Source organism: Amblyomma americanum, chromosome 3 (assembly GCF_052857255.1).
Source record: "Amblyomma americanum isolate KBUSLIRL-KWMA chromosome 3, ASM5285725v1, whole genome shotgun sequence".
In the NCBI taxonomy this organism is placed as follows: Eukaryota; Metazoa; Arthropoda; class Arachnida; order Ixodida; family Ixodidae; genus Amblyomma; species Amblyomma americanum.
Genome location: NC_135499.1, coordinates 185,366,340 through 185,384,549, shown reverse-complemented (window position 1 = coordinate 185,384,549; position 18,210 = coordinate 185,366,340). Strand labels below are relative to the sequence as shown.

The 18,210-nt window shown below is 46.3% G+C and overlaps 1 protein-coding gene across 1 annotated transcript in view; it reads right to left on the bottom strand.

Moving 5' to 3' along the window:
- Positions 1–959: 959 nt before the first annotated feature.
- The window catches only part of LOC144125625 (acetylcholine receptor subunit alpha-1-A-like), a 141,398-nt gene continuing 124,147 nt past the window's right edge, over positions 960–18,210 (bottom strand). The window contains exons 4-7 of the mRNA XM_077659193.1: positions 11,039–11,148; positions 10,107–10,287; positions 8,730–9,087; positions 960–4,018 (exon numbers count right to left, since the gene is read on the bottom strand). Coding sequence (XP_077515319.1) covers positions 3,381–4,018; positions 8,730–9,087; positions 10,107–10,287; positions 11,039–11,148 — 1,287 coding nt within the window. The 3' untranslated portion in view covers positions 960–3,380. The remainder of the gene's footprint in view (positions 4,019–8,729; positions 9,088–10,106; positions 10,288–11,038; positions 11,149–18,210) is intronic.

Genomic DNA, 18,210 nt, shown 5'->3' with positions numbered 1-18,210 from the left:
CTGCGCTAGCAGTCGCTGAAAGCTCGTTGCATGCAATTGGACGCGCACCACGTAACATCGTGACGTTCCGGATAGCTCTAAATAGGGAAATTACGGAGACAATTTTGTAACCACCTTCCTGGACCATTTGCCAGCATTGTAGACATTACTCATTTTAGAACCGCATTAGCCACCATTGTATATGTCGATCGTTAATTTGTCTGCTTCGTGTTATCTTTTCTGTATTGTATCTCATTCAACCACTCCCCTCTGTAATGCCCCAGGCCTTGAGGGTGAAATAAATAAATAAATAAATAAATAAATAAATAAATAAATAAATAAATAAATAAATAAATAAATAAATGCAAACAGATTGTGAATAAGGCGTTGTCTCTTGTTGCTACTACGAAGTGTTGCATTACCTTTCAACGGCACAAAACCCTCACCTTTATTGACGTGGAACTTGTATTTTCTGTTGAAAGAAAGACATCTATCATATGAGTCATTGTGATCACGTTTCCTAAATTTCTTGTCGAAAGTTTGCCTGGCTGGCTGAAAAAGATTCCTTGAGCTTCTCACAAGTCAGGGCAGTATGGTTGCGCTAAGCACTGATACTCTATCTGAAGTACGTACTAACTGTGCACATGCCAGAACATTTACCTTTTTTGAAGCTCTCTAGAGAAAGAATTCAAAAAAGAATACCAGAAAGCAATAAACTCTCAATGGTAGGTTCCTGAAATAACTCTTTAGATATGAATGACGAAAAGGAGCTGCTATATCGTCTGCTTTTATTGTTGTCTTTCTCTTATGGTTTGTTTACAATTCTCAAGGTATTGATTGGTATGTAGGCAACTTTGTGTGCTATATACAGTTTATAGAGGGGCTCGGGTTCCATTCACAAGGAATCAGTTGGCTTTTTGCCTTAGCCTGCCCACATCTCTATGGTGTAAAAAAATAATGAAATGAAAAGAACCAGTTACTGCGATTGTGGGGCTGTTTTATTGCAAGCACAAAGTAAATTTAGGTGCTCCACGGACAGAGACAAAATCTAATGAAACACATGTGCATGGAGACGTACAGGTGTTCTATTCCTGCCGACACAACGTCCGCACCATAATTACTAAAGGAAGGCAGAGTGCAGCAAACACAAAATCGTGCGCTCGAGTCAGACCGCTGCTCAGGCCCTCGTCCGCATTTCGGTCTGAGCAGTGATGTGACTCGAGCGTAGGGGATTTTTCGCCCGTGCGTGTAGAAGTGAACTCAACAAGGTTTGCAAAAATCGCGACAACGAGGTGAACGGCAAAATAACAAAAGAGCGCACATAACCGAAACGCAATAAAGCGCCCACTGAGTGTATAGCGTTGAGGCCTTTTTCGCTGCAACAGCCAAGCCTAGTTATAACAAAAACCGTTTATAAAGAAGTAATGAATATAACAAAAGAATGACGAATCCCCTTGGAAGCGCGGTCAACACGGGCTACAACGAAGCTGCTACGGCTACAACAAAGTAATCGCCGGACCCTTCAACTTCGTTATAACGAGGTTTTCTGGTTTTGAGGACTCAAAAACGCTGCACCAAGTCTCAAAGGTCAGCATCGTGGATTGGTCGCAGTTGCTCCATGCATGCTTCGTCTTTCGTTTACCGGCATTCTCGACACAAAGATGCCAGTGGTTGCGTAAACCCTCAGTGCGAATTCCCGAATAAATCATGATATGATCAGATGATACGTAAGAGTGAACCCCTCTAATTTGCTTGTAACTTCATTAAAAGCTCGAGCTTTACCAACAAGTCACTTTTTTTCAGGAATAAGTGTGGCACACGCGTACCAGGGAAAGTATCCTTTGAGCAGTATACGTGGCTCGTGCGAAAATGAGCGGAAGCCAAAGGGAGCGCGTGCGAGCAGAGCGAAACGATGTCTAGCGTATGGTGAGCCGACCTGGTTGTTACTGACCAGACTGGCCGTATAGCTTTATCCTAAACTAGAGGTGAGCTGCTCACTTGCAGTGTGATCTACTGCCCTGCCAGTAACTTCTAGCTGAAACGAGCGATCAGTGACGCGAATGCCGTGCTATGTCAAGTGCAAATGTTGCTTTACTACATAGATGTGTCAAGCTAGTATAAAATTGAAACACGTGGTTTCGTAGTTTGCTGCGAGGACATAGTTAAGGATAATAAGCAAGTTCCCGGGAAATTAGAGCTCTCGCAGACACTTCAAAACAATCTTTAACAACAGAAAGCAAGGCCCTAGCTTGCTTGTACAGCTAGTGCTGCTAGTTGTTTTACATATCATTTGGCACATCAATACAAACTACACATTGACGCAACAACTGCTTCATTAAATTTTAGACATTCATGCCACACGGAACGTAAACATGTGACTGCACTCTTGAGTGGAAAGAAGCTTTTGTAAATGAATATATTACCTTTAATTGCACAAATGACGGCTTGCAATTGCACTCAATCGAACCTTTGGAATATTGGAAGTACAAAGGTATTATTTCATCATTCGGATGTGGTCAACTTCTTTCATTAACTCACTCGGTAAATATACCATTTTATCAACGATTTTTCGAACTGACGAACCTGTCGTTCCATGAATAGCTCAGGGCTTCTGGCCCGTAAGAAGAAACGTACGGTGTAAGAGTCTCGCTGTTCGCTCCTGAGCGCACATACTCTGGCAGGCAAGACAATTTGAGTTTGCAGTCGCTGAGGCGGAGCCTCACCTTTCGAGGGCACTTCCTCTGTTTCTTCGATCGTTTGCTTTAGTCACACTAGTGGCAACTAAGCACGATTCAAGCGTGCGTCACAAGAGTAATGTGAGCGTGTGCCTAAAAGGCCATATGAAATTACGCATTTGTGGCCTCCTTGGCTGGCGGCATTCATACATCCTCTGCAAGTTAAAAACAAGGTAACTCACAATAATTCGCTTTTATGCTCACAGGTAGCGACCATGGCTTGCTTTTCGTGTTCAGACGGGTGCCTTCGATGAAAAGCGGCATGTCTGCGCGGTTTTCTTCAGAGGGAAAACTCAGAATAGAACCCAAAGCGCTTAAAGCTGCTGCAGAAAATACGAGAACTGGCCGTCAACCTACGCGCGCAAGTACGGCGTCCTGTAATCTGCATCTTTCCGCGCTGACCCTATCTGACAGTATACTGAAAGGAGAGTATGAAAAATGTCCCTCTAAACAGTCTTTAGAAAAGATAACAGTCAGATGTTCAGTGACTTGTGCAGACTTTTGCTTTTGAGACAGAGGGAAGAAAAAAAGCAGTGTGAACCGTGATAGGGAAGTTGAACAGGGCAAAAAAGGGGGTAACACCGATGTAAACAGCTCTCTACACTTCCGAAAGGACCTCCGTGTGAGCAAGCGACGCTGATAGATGCGATGCCTGCACGGTCATAGTCATAGTCCCCGTCTCTGGATTGGTATGACCACTAGGAAGCAGATGGACGAGACTGCGGTGATGACCAGGAAGAACCAGAAGAGCGTGCGGTCGATCACGAGCGCCATCTGTCGCCACTCGTTCACTGTCCGGGTGAGGCACTCCTCGCGCTGCTGCTTCTCGAGGAGGTAGCGCAGCGTCCTGAGCACCTCCTCTTGCACGCGCTTGGTGGAGCCGCCGCCGCGGCCTCGACGGTGCCTGGCTGCGGAAGCGTTGTTCCGCGAAGCGTCGCCCTGGGTCACGGGGCTCGGGGATTCGTTGCTGGCTGAGTGCTCGGCGCACTCGAACCGCTCTTCGCCGCCGACGACGACGCTGTCCACCATGAGTCGGAAAGTGTCGTCGGCCGGCCGGCCGCTGTCGTCGTCCTTGGCGCGTGGCGGCGTCTCGTAGAAGTGCACGTGATTGTCGCCAACTGTCTTCCTCCGAGGCCTCGAAAACCACCCGCGGGAGGACACAGGTGTGGACCTCTCGAGCACGAGCTGGCGAAGCCACGAGGGCACTTCTTTTCGGCTGGGTCCGCGGTAGTGGAAGTTGAGCACGATTACGGTCATGACGACCGATATGGACGTGATGGCCATGACGGCCGTGAGGTAGATTCCTGCATTGGGGTAGAAGGGGCGATAAACGGAGGGACAATCAAAGGATGAATCTGCGCTTAAAGTAAACAAAATACTTTTTCTTGGCCTATAGAGTCGCATAAAAGAAACGGTAGAGCGCCCACACAAAGGCACAGTACGCCCGCTGAATCCCGCCAGTTTACGTATCAGTTCACCTTAATGTGCATCTTGTTTTGTTCTGAATCTGCTTAAACGCTTCACCGAACTCTCCTTATCAGCAGGGTTTTGCGCATTGAAGAACAGCCATCAATGTGGAAGGGCACAAGAATACCTCTGAAGCAAACTTTCCCATTGGCTACGCTATTCAAGCCTTAGGAACCTTCACAGTTCTATTCGCGCAGAACTTTATTCTTGCATAAGCATCGGCGAAAACACTGAAACAACTCAGTGTCGCCGTTCTGAAGCAAGTAGATTTTTGACAAATGTTCGTGAAACTTGCTTTCAGGGTTATGAAAGCGCTGCTCAAACAAACGTTATTCGTAATAAGGCTTTGTGGGCACAAAGCTGTCGTCCATACATAGCCCAAGCCACTGGGTCAACTTGCCTCGGACTGTTTGCTGAGAAAAGAGATTAATTACGTAAAGCATTCATTGTACAAACCATTCATTATGATAAATCCAGGCGCTCACAAACAAATACACAGAGGGGACACAGCGCTTACTCGCAACTACAAGAATTTTTACTCAGATACTTCTATATAAACAACAAAAACCAAAACAAACCCAGAGTAATCGCACGCCACATGCCGACCGATGTGCAGGAAAAGATTACCACGCGGTTTTCAATCGCTCTTTCAAAAAACTACCTCTCCACCAGACAAGCCAACTGAAGGGTCACTAACACATGTATGCCCCGTTTCCACGATATGACAGGCTTCAACTATCTCCCGCGTTACACGATCTCGGTGACGAAAAAGAACAAAGGTTTGGAAAAAAAAAGGAGAACATTTCTTCTTGGGCTTGCTGCAGTCACGACAATGAAGAACCATAGTGTTTGAAGTGTTACCTTTTCCCAAATCTCCGGCATGCTCCATCAGCCGCACGTTTAAACAACGACCACTCTGGCCTATGTACACTTTTCCAAATGACATGGGGATTTTGTACACTGTGCCCACTTTGCACGCGACGTGCGGTGATATATGTCTGACAGCATATCCTCCTTTTCTTTTCTTTAATGACGTGCGTTAATGAAGTGCATCCATTCATGCATCACTGGTGACAATGATGAAAAGGTGTTTATTGAAAGGTGCGGTGTGTCCCTTGAATCCTTCCTAGAAATTCTGTCGTTCTATTTGAAGTCTACAGTAACTGGTTATGATGACCGTTTCATCGTGCAGCGTGCAGGGGTGTGCATTGGGTCAAGGGTAGCTCCTGCTCTTAGCAGCATGTTCTTAGGCTTTGTTGACAAGAAGGTAGATCTGAATTCAGCTGGCCTGTTTCGGAAGGCCTTTCGTTACATTGATGACCACTTAATCATTGTCGACAACTGTGAGACCTCCGTACGCAGGGTAATAGACAAAGTGAAATCGTGTAAGTATAGCGGTATGGGCCTCAAGTTCATGCACGAGGTTCCAAATGAAGGAGAGTTTCAATTTCTGGACCTTCGAATGATTAAGAAACCAGACCATCTTTATTTCAGTTACCGTCCGCGTTCCGCAAAAGGCCTGTTAAATTTTGCGTCAGCACACTCGAAGCTCATTAAGAATGGAATCGCGGTCTCGTGTTTAAAGTCAGCTGCCTCAAAGTCTTGCCACCATCGCATCAAGGAGTGTGTCGATTATCAGGTGGAAAGACTGATTAACAGCGGATATCCAGATCACGTGATCGGCAGAGCCAGCGAGAAAGTTATTCGCTGGGTAAAGGGACAGGGAAAAACGACAAAAAAGAAGAACACAGCAAACCCGTGTAGTAATGTATGTGCATCGACTTTTACACGGGATTAAGAAAGTTGCTGGCAGGTATGGCATTCGTGTCATGTTTTCGGCTCCCAAAAAACTGTCAACGTTATGCCCTGCGATTCAAGCTAAGGCGGAGCTGGGCGCAAAGAAAGGAAAAGGAGGATGTGCTGTCAGACATATATCACCGTACGTCGCGTGCAAAGTGGGCACAGTGTACAAAATCCCCATGTCGTGCGGAAAAGTGTGCATAGGCCAGAGTGGTCGTTGTTTTAATGTGCGGCTGATGGAGCATGCCGGAGATTTGGAAAAAAGGTTACACTTCAAACAATATGGTTATTCATTGTCGTGACTGCAGCAAGCGCAAAAAAAAAGTTCTCCCCTCTTTTCCAAAACGTTTGTTCTTTTTCGTCACCGAGATCGTGCAACGCGGGAGATAGTTGAAGCCTTTCATATCGCGGGAACGGGGCACACATGTGTTAGTGACCCTTCAGATGGCTTGTCTGGTGGAGAGATAGGTTTTTGAAAGAGCGATTGAAAACCGCGTGTTAATCTTTTCCTGCACATCGGTCGGCATGTGGCGTACGATTACTCTGGTCTTGTTGTGGTTTTTGTTGTATATGTAGAAGCCTCTGAATAAAAATTCCTGCAGTTGCGAGTAAGCGCTGTGTCCCTTCTGTGTCGTTGTTTGTGAGCGCCTGGATTTATCATAATGAATGTATACCAACTAGCTCAGTTTTCTGCCCTGGCACAAAGCCTTTGCAAAATCACAGGCTATGGGAAAAATCGTGCGATAGTGTTCGATGTAATAAGGAGTTATCCAGCCAGTCAGTCTGTTGAAAAGGGTAATCAGTTTTCTTCCAAACAATATTATTAGCAGCTTTGATGGGCCTCTGCAATTCGATATTTTAATGATAAGCAACTTTATAAGGATTGAAGGCTATGTTGCTATGTAACTGATTGTGGTAGTAGTAGCCTCTCTTTCACGGGGTATGAAGGGAGCAACACCACCGCGCAGAAACTGTAAGATTAAGTAAACTGCAGTTATTACTTGCAATTCTTTTAAGACCGATTGTCAAGAATACAGAAGCTAATAACCTTCGTCAGAGCCTGAGCCTGTGTTTGCCTTGAAAGTCCCTCCAGGCTTAAATTGAGAGCCCGAATTTGTGTTTGTTTTAATTTAATGAACATCACTCTTCCAGGAACATGCACTATCCATCAACATGGGAAGTATTTAATAAACTGCGTAAGTGCTTAAGCGCTAAAAACTATCAACAACTTCTATTTTTTTTTCATTTTTGCTCATTACGGCTATGTTGTGTATTTTATTTTATTTTTGTACTGGACCGTTTCACTAGCCGCACAGCTATCGGTCCAAATATTTTTTATGCAATGCCTTGCACTTTAAGAATAGAGAATGCTCTGACTTTGAACCTTGCTGCTGCGACACGTATTCTTAAAGTAGTTCTTCATAAGTTCCGGTTGCAGTGTTTATGTTTCAATTTCTGCGATGTATTCGATTTGAACGCATACAATGCGATTGTTCTCGAAGATGTGTAAATACAACATTAACATCTGCAGCTTAGTGCATTTTCATCCAGTTACTAAAGTTTTTTTGAAGGCATGATATTTAACGTTTAGCTTTGCCTCAGAACTGCCGAGTTGCGACAGAACTGGTCCCCCCCCCCCCCCCCCCCCACACACACACACAAACCGTCGAAAGCGCAGCTTGCTTTCTACGCTGTTATCACCGCAATTTCATTGATGCTGAAGTGTTTTCAGTCGAAAGAAAAATAGCCCGAGTCATACGAATATATAAATAAAACTAAAACATGAAATATCTCGTGATACATTATTAATTAGAAAACACTGGCGCTATAGACAAGGACACAGGAATAGAAGTACACAGGACAGGCGCCACTAACTCTCCTGCGGGAAGTGCTATGTTGGGAAGTCGGGACGCTGCCTAAACGATCGAGTACGAGAGCACAACGCTGCAGTCGATTGTTTAGCGGGGGGCGACTTTTTAGCCAAACACTGAAGGCGTTGCGGGTGCATGCCAGCAATTGAAGCTACGTGTATGCTCGGTAGGTGAGGTACTAGGCTGCACCGAGAGATATGCGAAGTCTACTACATCAGCTGTGAATGAGATAACTGCGTCAGCACGCATTCATTCGCCCTGTCTCGAAGCGAAAAACGGTACCTGGAAAACTGTTTACCACGCAAGCATAAGTGATTTGTTTCGAGCCACACTCATGTGATCATGACCTGTCTGTATGCGTCTTGCTGTGAAGTAAAGAACGTAGTTGATGTTTAGCGCTTGTCCTGTGTACTTCTATTTCTGTGTCCTCGTCTATAGCGCCAGTCTTCTCTAATCAACAATGTACAACAAATTAACCCAGCTTTCAGCCTTGACTGCATTAATTTCTCGTAATGCATGTTGTAGGACGTTACATCTATTTATTCTGACAGGTTATCAGGGCCGGGCGACCGCTATAAACATATGATTGATTTTATGATTTATGGAGGTTTAACGTACCCAAAGCAACTCGGGCTATGAGAGACGCCGTAGTGAAGGGCTCCGGAAATTTTGACCACCTGGAGTTTTTTAACGTGCACTGACATCGCACAGTACACGGGCCTCTAGAATTTCGCCTCCATAGAAATTGGACCACCGCGGCGGCTACTATAAACATACGTTACATCCAACCTGCAGTGCTTGTGTCCTTGAGGCTAATGAAGAGCGGCTCTCTTTTTAAGCAGTGCTCCGTTGTCACCACTGAGTGCGATGTACGTACCTAGCAGCGGTATGGACTCGGATGTCTCGGGCATCTTCTCCGCTATGGCCAGCATGAAGACGGAGAAGGCCAGGAGCACCGTGACGCCGAGCGCGATCTTCTCGCCCGAGTCCGGCGGCAGGCAGAAGACGAGCAGCGTGAGCACGGACATCATGATGCAGGGCAGGACCACGTTGTACATGTAGTAGAGCGTCTTGCGCCGGATCCTCAGGGACACCGTGATGTCCGGGAAGGGCTGCTCGGGGCAGCACGGGTAGAACACCTCGTTGCGGACCATGCGCGCCTCGAGGAGCTCCCACTCGCCGTTGGGCATGTAGTTGACCAGGTCCACCTCGGACGTCCGGTTCTGGATGTCCACCTGCGGAGAACACGTGAGGGGGCGGCCGCATTAGGGGAATTAAATACTTCAAGCATGAGGTCCAAGGCCTTCAATTTTAAGCCGAGGTTGAACTGAGTGCGCGAGCGCATGGCCAGCGCCAAAAATGCTGGCCAATGAGGAGACTTTTTTGGGCACTGTAACCAGGAGTCGCTTAACTCTTGGTGGCTTTCAATCAGTGCTCGGAACTTATTGCATTTAGATATATCTGATCTAAGAATCAACATTTCATAAGTGCGCTCTGTAAAAAAACATTTGCACCCTTAACGGTGCATTTCCGTGTCTTTAACTCGCACCATCTCAAAAGGTGGCAAAGTGTGCTTGTCACACACATTTTAAGGATGGAATCGTTACAGCTGCACCCTTTTCGACTGCTTTACAGTTTCATGGGCTTTGATTGCTTTAAAAGACGCTTATCAATTTTTTTAGGTGTGCTATTGGAGGGAAGCTTAACATTCCCTACGAAAAGCTGCCGACTGACAGCTGTGTGCTGATCTCTATAATTACAGTTCAGCGTACTGACAAAAGCACTGCTTTTTGGTTATGCGCTTTACGCTGCATATTGGATTCCTAATTTCGCTTCGTGGACGTTTGACACGTCCGTATTTCATTGTTTCTTCGAAAGAAAAATGTGTGTTAAGCGGTACTGAAAAATTTTCAGCCAGGAGGAACGACATAAATTAGCCTTGGTTCTTCATGCGAGGGCATATACCTCAGGTTGACGCAGGGACGAAATTTCAATACTTAAGTTCAAAAGTAAAGCTACCGAGCCCATAAAACATGCGAAATTGAAGAAGAAATTTGATGTGCAGTTGCGATTTTTTTGCGGTTTGAATGCTGCTGTGTGCTGCATGATTGTTATCGGAAAATACTGATGACTAATTTCCCTTTTGAACGCATTCTGCCGCGCATTGCTGCATTCCCCTCCGAGGGCAACCGGAACCCGACCGATGAAACGAAGCAACAGTCATGCAGAAAGAAAGTCTAATATGTGCGGTCACCTGCAGCCCGTCGTAGATCCAGGAACCGAACTTCATTGTGCACACCTGGTCGTCGAAGGGGAAGTACGTGACGTCCACGGGACAGGTGCTTCGGAACTTGGTGGGCGGAGGCCAGAACACTCGGCCCTGGGGGTCGATCATGGCGCGCGTCTGGTAGTAGCCCCGCGTGTAGTCGTCAGCACTGCGTGACACGCGCAGCCCGCTGACATAATGCGCTGGATAGCACAGCAACTTGCAACGTTCTGTCGGGCCTGCAATCTAGGCTCTCACTCCTCATATGGTTAGCAGGGGGAGGCATCCTGCACTGAGCCAGCCTCGCGGTTGGCAAGGACGCCATGGGCTGACTAACGTGCGCCGGTGGACAACGAACGCTGAGCAGCACGGTGCATGAGAGAGCACTGCGTGCAGGCCAGAGGCTGGAGTAATAACTCGACCGTGTCCTCGACCCCAACCTTGAGCAAAACGGGAGTATCTTGTTCCATGACGCTCTTTGGCCGCAGATGCCCTTGCGCCATTAAAATTCACTACCATCAATAACTAGACCGACGCATAAGATCAATTTACTCCAGCCTATTGCTGCCTTGTTTGGTTTACTCTTGCGTGTGGGCGTAGAAGCCGCTTGCAGATATTAAGGTTCTCTGCATAGGCTAAGGCTGTTTCCGACACATCATTGTCAAGGAAAGAAATCATGAAAGTAAGTGGCAGGACAGGTTGCTATGCCCGTACTGGAGCAACCATTGCGTAATATAACACTCTTTCTTTGTACAGGGGCTTTAGCGCGAAACATGCCATCGCAATCAGCGAAAGGGTACTGCATCTTGAAAGGTCTTGTCGTCCCTTGTGCCCGTTGCATCATGTGCCGGATTTCATAATCCTGCTAATAAGTAAACTAATAAAAAGACGCTTTTATTTTATTTGGGCAAGGTTCTCACTTGTTGTAGAGGACGATGTCTGGCAGCCAAATCTTGTGGCAGGGCAACCTGAGGTTGGTGAAGTTTCCAAACTCCAACGGATCCCAGACGAGGTACTCGTCGATCCATTCCTGCAAGTAAATATTGCACAATGAGGCAATGCCTGCCGAGATGGTGTAAATGCTGCCAAAGTTTTGTAGGCGTGGAACAGACTCTGCTATTCTAGAGTAAAAACAGCAACAAATGTACATTTTATTTGTGACTGTTATGTAGGGGAGAGTACGGCAAAACGCGACATAGGGCACAATACAACATTTTATTACTTAGCGCTCTCTAATTTTAATGTTAGGAAACATATTAACATGATATTCATTTAGCAGTACGTTGTGTTGGGCAACGGACCTAGCGGCGCCCGTGTCGTCTTTTTCCTAGGTCCGTTGTCCGTTTTGCACTGGTCCACAATATGATATTCATGCGCTATGACCCGCCACATGTCCACTACAATTTTTTTCATGGTCGACGAGATTGGCTCATTCTATGCAGAGAAAAAAAATGCGAAGTTAATTCTTGGTGGATGAGAAAGCGGTCGAAAAGACGCGAAATTCTGCACACCTTGTTTTTCAAAACTGTGCAGCTCAATCAACCTGGCGTTCTAGATTAACGCAAGTGCTTAGCTATTACAACTTTTTACTGGTGTTATTGTTTGCAAAGTTTAAGAATTCTCGCGTTCCACGTAATTAAGACAGAAAAATTTCAGCGGCAGGCTGCATGTGGGGCAAACGCAACATTGTGGTGTTTTGCATGGGACTAAAGTAGATGCAATGGTCTTGTTGCTTGCTGTGGAGCTTTCCCAGCGTTTTGCCGCTTTCTAGGAAAGTTTGCATGTAAAGAAGGAAAGAAATGAATGACGAGTGGCGCTGAAAAGACATGAAGAATGCTTTGAAGAGATGCAAGCAGCGCCGGTGCCATCAAGAGGTTTGGTGTACCCAAGGCACCCACCAGATGAAAGTAAAGAAAATGAGAGGGTATGAAAAGCAGCAGCAGTACAGAAGTTCTTGCGAACCTTAGCGTCACGCGCTCTCCGGCGTGTACAAACATTTATCTGTACAACACATTCTAGCAATGGAAAAAGCTCCGTTCGATCTGATCTGCCATCATATTAAAAATCTCGTCTTCACGCGCTACGAATCGAACTAAATTGTCTTTTCGTTCGACACCGCCGAGCCAAAGAGGAACAACTGTGACAGTGAAACAGAATTTGGGAGGAAGGAATTAAATTCAAAGACATCAAGCCACTTTACACGCAGAGCCCGGCGTTATGAACTGAACTGCGTGGACTGCAGTGCGGCCAAAACAGCGCCGGTATTAGCACAGTGTCTGTCATTAGAATAGGCTCGAAAGATTGTCCAGATGTCCACGCAGCCAAATTTGTGTGCACTGAGTGCTAGGATGAGCAATATGGTGATTCTGTAAGAGCTTCTCATTTTGGGGGGAGGGGGAGGTAAGGGGGGAATGGGACATTATGAAGTCCTAAATTGGGTTAAATTGCACTGCGACTTGAGTCATCTTGCACTTCTTTCGTACGTTGTTGTTGGTTTTACTTAGCCCAACTTTTTCAAGGGCAACGGGAGGCCGACTCCTAGCAGCGTTACATAATTTTCATGCGTCACACTTTAGATTTAAATTTACAGCGTATATTATGTGCTTGAATTTGATAGTACTGTAATTGCCTCTACTTGCTTCAGGAAGGACTAGTCTGGCTCGGAGTTGTATCGACAGAATAAAGGCCGACACGGGCTTATTTGAGAAGGCAGTTGAGAGCGCAATTGCAAACCTCCATTGCCAGGCCGAAAACAACGCGAGTCATGTTGCTGATATTGTCCAAAGGCTTGATGACTCTGAAGACCGTGCTCGTCGTTGTAACTTGTTATTCTGTGCACTCGAAGACACCAGCCGGGAAACGTGGGCGGGATAATCTCCGAACTCTGCAGTACTAACCCCAATATTTCATTGAACCGAACATGAACGGGCACACCGACTTGGCCGTTTTGACACGAACAAGAACAGACCCAGAATAGTAAAATGCGCACATTTTAAACCATAAGAGCATGTCATTACTAACGCAAAGAAATAAAAGGAACCGACTACAACATGTCTCAAGGCTATTCCCTCTACGCTCGGTCTTGCCCGTAAGAACCTCATCCAATTCGCAAAGAGCCAGAAAGAAAAATTCACCATCCGTCACAACTGGATGACCTCTGGAAATGCCACATATATATTTTAGCACGCGTCACAGCAGGTAGTACCCGTATCCCGTAGCTATCGGCTTGTCACCAAACAGATTTTCATCTCAATTTCGTTTCTTTGCACTAACATCAAAAACCTTCTACCCAAGCACGCTGCATTGGCCAGTTTCATTGACACAACTGAATGCAGCACAGTCATACTAATTGAGCTCATATTTTCTAGCGCTTAGTGAACACAAGGGACAAGAACACAAATACACAGGACGCGTACGTCCTGTGTATTTGTGTTCTTGTCCCTTGTGTTCACTAAGCGCTAGAAAATATGAGTTCAAACAATATCCAACTAGCCCAAGTTTCTGCCTTACTAAATACTAACTGAAACCTGGCTGAATGAATCCATACGCAACAACGAAGTACAGGCCATATTTCCAAACTGCGATGTTTTTCGCTGCGACCGCATAGGCAAACAAGGGGGTGGCGTCTTGATAGGTACTCATCGCAACCTTTAGTGCTGCAGCTTGAAAGTAGAGTCACCTTTAGAAATATTAATCATCTGCTCTAATGCCTCATTTCCTCCCACCGTAATCTATGCCTGTTATAGTCCCCCCCCCCCCCCCCCCCCCCCCCCCCGATAGCGACGCTTCCTTCATCCCTCTATTTCACAGCGCCTTTCACACACTAACCATGAAACTTCCACATGCTACTATTTTCGTGCTAGGTGACCAACTTCCCCGCAATAGATTAATCTAACCCGCCTGAGGCATCATCAAATTCCCCTGAATGCGATTTCATCAACACGCGTCAAACCTTCCCTGTAACCCAGCTGATATCCTCTTCCAAAGGGAAACTGTTCAATCTTCTAGAATATTTGATCTAATACTAACGTCCGACCCAGAGACCCTATCTTCACTTTCTCATTTGCCGGGACTTAGTGATTATCCAGTAATCCAAAACACATTTTTCAGCCACATACCTAAACGAAAGACAGTAGCCAAAAACAGTAAACCTTTACGATAAAGGCGATAACTCTAGCATCAACCGAGAACTCGACGCTTTCTGCAGTGGGTTTCTAATCCACCTTGAACAAGACACTCCGGAGACTAACTGGACACTCTTCAAAAACAAAATGCACAACCTCATTAAAAGATACATTCCTAGAATTCCCGTAACCGAGCGCCTTACATCGCCGTAAGTAAATAATACACTAAAACGCCTTAACAACAAGAAAAGAAAGACTTTCTCGATCCGCCACGAGATCTAAGAATACGAACACCTGGCAAAAATATTACAAGGCTTTCTAAAGGGAACGCGCCAGCCGAAGGAGGCCAGCGTGGCTTCACAGGACGGAGATTAGTCAGATCACGGGGAAGACCACCAGTCCAGCGAGATATCATCGATCAGTGGGGACGAATCAACGATAGTGGACTGTGACGAGTTAGTTGCCGACATGGCCCATGTGGATAACGAGGGCTTCGTATTAGTCAGTCATCGGAAGCAAACAACGGTCGGGATCCAGGTGGTAGTCTCGCAAACAGAGAAAGGGATTGATTTAAGACAGCGAAAACCTACCATGCTCTTCGCGGCACTTCAATCACCAATAGGATCAGCTCCGATTCGCAGCCGATTCACCACGCAACGCAAGGGGCTCTTCATCAAGGTATCTCAACAGAAGAGCAGCTTGACATTCTTGAGAAGTGCTTTTCAGATTCGTTACATAAGAGTAAGTATGGTATCCGCAATCCTACATGAAGGACACCTTTGTTATTAAGGATGTACCAAAGGGGTATTCAGAAAGCGACCTTCTTAATTACTTGAAACCGTTAGGTGTTCTGCACGTGAGACGACTGAATGCGCCGTGTGGAGTCTAAAGGAAAGAAATGGGCAGTGAAACCTACCAACTCTGTAGTGCTGACATTCGCTTCAAGCACAGAGCGCCCCGAAAAAATGCACCTAGGATCCACAAAACATGCATTCACCGAATTCACTGAAACTTCTCGCCGGTGTTTTAGACGCCAACGGTCTAGACATGCGGACAAAATTTGCGCCACGGATCAATGCGGCGAGCACTGCTGTGGCGTCCACGATTTTAAAGCCTGCAAATCAGATTTTATTGCTGAATTTATGGAGGACTATGGTAGCTGTGCAGTTGCAGTAGATATCTTCCAGCATTTTCACATAAATCTCTTCTACACCCGGATTCTGCATTGCCTGTATGAGAGCTGCATTGCCTGTATGAGAGCTGCATTGCCTGTATGAGAGTTGAGGTTTCCACTGAGTCGAATGCTTTCTCGTAATCAATGAAGGCTACATATAGGGGTTGGTTATATTCTGCGCATTTCTCTACCACCTGATTGATAGTGTGAACATGATCTATCTTTGAATATCCTTTACGAAAGCCTGCCTGATCATTTGGTTGATTAAAGTCTAAGGTTGCCCTGACTCTATTAGCGATTACCTTAGTAAATACCTTCTAGGCAACGAACAGTAAGCTTATCGGTCTGTAATTTTTCAAGTCCTTGATGTCTCCTTTCTTATTAATTAAGGTAATGTTTGCGTTCTTCCAAGCTTCTGGTACGGCCGAGGTCATAAGGCATTGCGTATACAGGGTGGCTAGATTTTCTATCTCAATTTCTCCTCCGTCCTTCAACAGATCTGCTGTTACCTGTTCTTCACGAGCTTATTTTCCCCTTTGCATTGGCCCTCAGGCTTTCTTTACTTCCTCTTTCGTTACTGGCGGGATGACACATTGCCGTTCGCTAGTCTCTCTCTCTCTCATTAACATTCTGATTGCACTGGCTTCTGTATATATTTCTGTAGAACTCTTCGGCTACTTTAACTATCTTATCCATATTGCTAACGGCATTGCCCTCCTTGTCTCCATAAAGACAGCAATACAATTCCAATAAGGAAGGGCATCAGGCCAAGAGATACGATCTCGCCAATGCTATTCACAGTCCGTTTACAGGAGGTATTTCGGGGCCTGAATTGGGAGCAGTTGGGGATAAGAGTTAATGGAGAACACCTAAATAATCTGCGATTCACAGATGGCATTGCCTTGCTGAGTCACTCACGAGATGAATTGCAAAGCATGACCCATGATTTAGACAGGCAGAGCCAAACGGTGGGTCTAAAAATTAATGCGCAGAAAAACAAATTATTGTTCAACAGCGCAGCAAGGGAACAGCAGTTCACAATTGGAAGCGAGGTGCTGTAAGTGGTAAAGGAATACGTCTACTTAGGGCAGGTAGTGACAGCTGATCCGGATCATGAGAGGGAAATAACAAGAAGGATAAGAGTGGGGTGGAGCGCATATGGAAGGTTCTCTCGGATCCTGAATAGCAGTTTACCAATATCTCTCCAGAGAAAAGTGTACAACAGCTGTATCTTGTCGGTACTCACCTACGGGGCAGAAACGTGGAGGCTAACGAAAAGGGTTCAGCTTAAGTTAAGGACAACGCAGCGAGCCATGGAAAGCAAAATGGTAGGTGTAACGTTAAGAGACCGAAAGCGGGCAGAATGGGTGGGGGAACAGACGCGGGTTAATGACATCCTAGTCGAAATTAAGAGGAAGAGATGGATTTGGGCAGGCATGTGATGCGAAGGCAACACAACCGCTGGTCCTTAAGGGTAAAGGAGCGGATTCCAAGAGAAGGCAAGCGTAGCAGGGGGTGGTAGAAGGTTAGGTGGGCGTATGAGATCAAGAAGTTCGCAGGCATAGGGTGGGTACAGCTGCTAAAGGACCGGGTTAATTGGAGAGACATGGGAGAGGCCTTTGCCCTGCAGTGGGTGTAGTCAGGCTAATGATGATGATGATGAGGAAATCAGAGTTTGCTTGCGCGAACTGTTGTGGTGACCATCCAGCTAGTGTGGTGGCTGCCCTTCCTTGTGAGTGCCCTACACCGTCCAATGTCCTTCATTACTGGACCCAAAACCCAACCGACTGAGAAGTTTGCGCCTGGAAGTGACGAGTGCTCTGCATTAAGTCGGATGTTCGCCTCGCGTCAACAAGCAGCCTCCCTGAAATATCTGATTCCAGCAAGACGCCAGGGTCCCCGGCGTGCGAGTCGGCTGTTTGAGCTGCTTCACCAAAAAGTGTCCATGTCCCTGAGCGACCAGATCACAGCCAGACTCGGCGACAGGGAGAACTCCCTGACATCCTTTCATCCTGGAGGACGCCTGACACCCTGAAGAACTTCCTACATACGGTGGTTTCCCTTGAATACATGATTACCGTCTTCGCGGCCAGCTGTCTTTCCTTCTAATGTGGCTAGTGTTCAACCTCACGGAACTAAAAGCCATTGAAAAGTATCGTTTATAGTGCAGTGAAACTCCCCTGGGATTCTGACTCGATTTGCTGAATCGAAACCATTTTTAAAGAAACTAGTGTTTCAGTATTGGCCCTTTCGGAAGCTGACCTGCCAAGCTGGAGATCTTTGACTGGATATGTCGCCGATAAAAACTGCAGCATAAAAATTTTTCCTGCCGGAAGTGCCACACTTTACAAACGAGGGGAATTCCGCATGTTCCTGTGAGCGTCAACGATCTTGGCAAGGATGGCATTGAGCTAGCGGCTGTAAGGATGCACTAAGTTATCGAGCTCTTTCTGGTGCAACCGCGTACGTCTCTCTGCAGAAGAAGGTAGCATTGCCTTTGTTTCTACAGCAACTTGTGAGCGCTGCCCAGCTTATCGAATTATCTGCAGTGATCAAAACCCCCATCACTGCGTTTGGGGCGACAGGAACACGGATTCTTGCCGTCGGAAACTCGTTGCCGTCATTGACAGTGCGGACCTGCTTGTTGCCAATGACGGAAGCCCCACTTTCTTCCGGCCTCCAGCCTCAGCCACAGCTATAGACCTGACTTTGCATCCACCTGACGTCTGGATGAAGCGGTCAACAGCACCTGACCGCATGGTGAGTGACCACTACACAATTTTTGTGTTTGCTG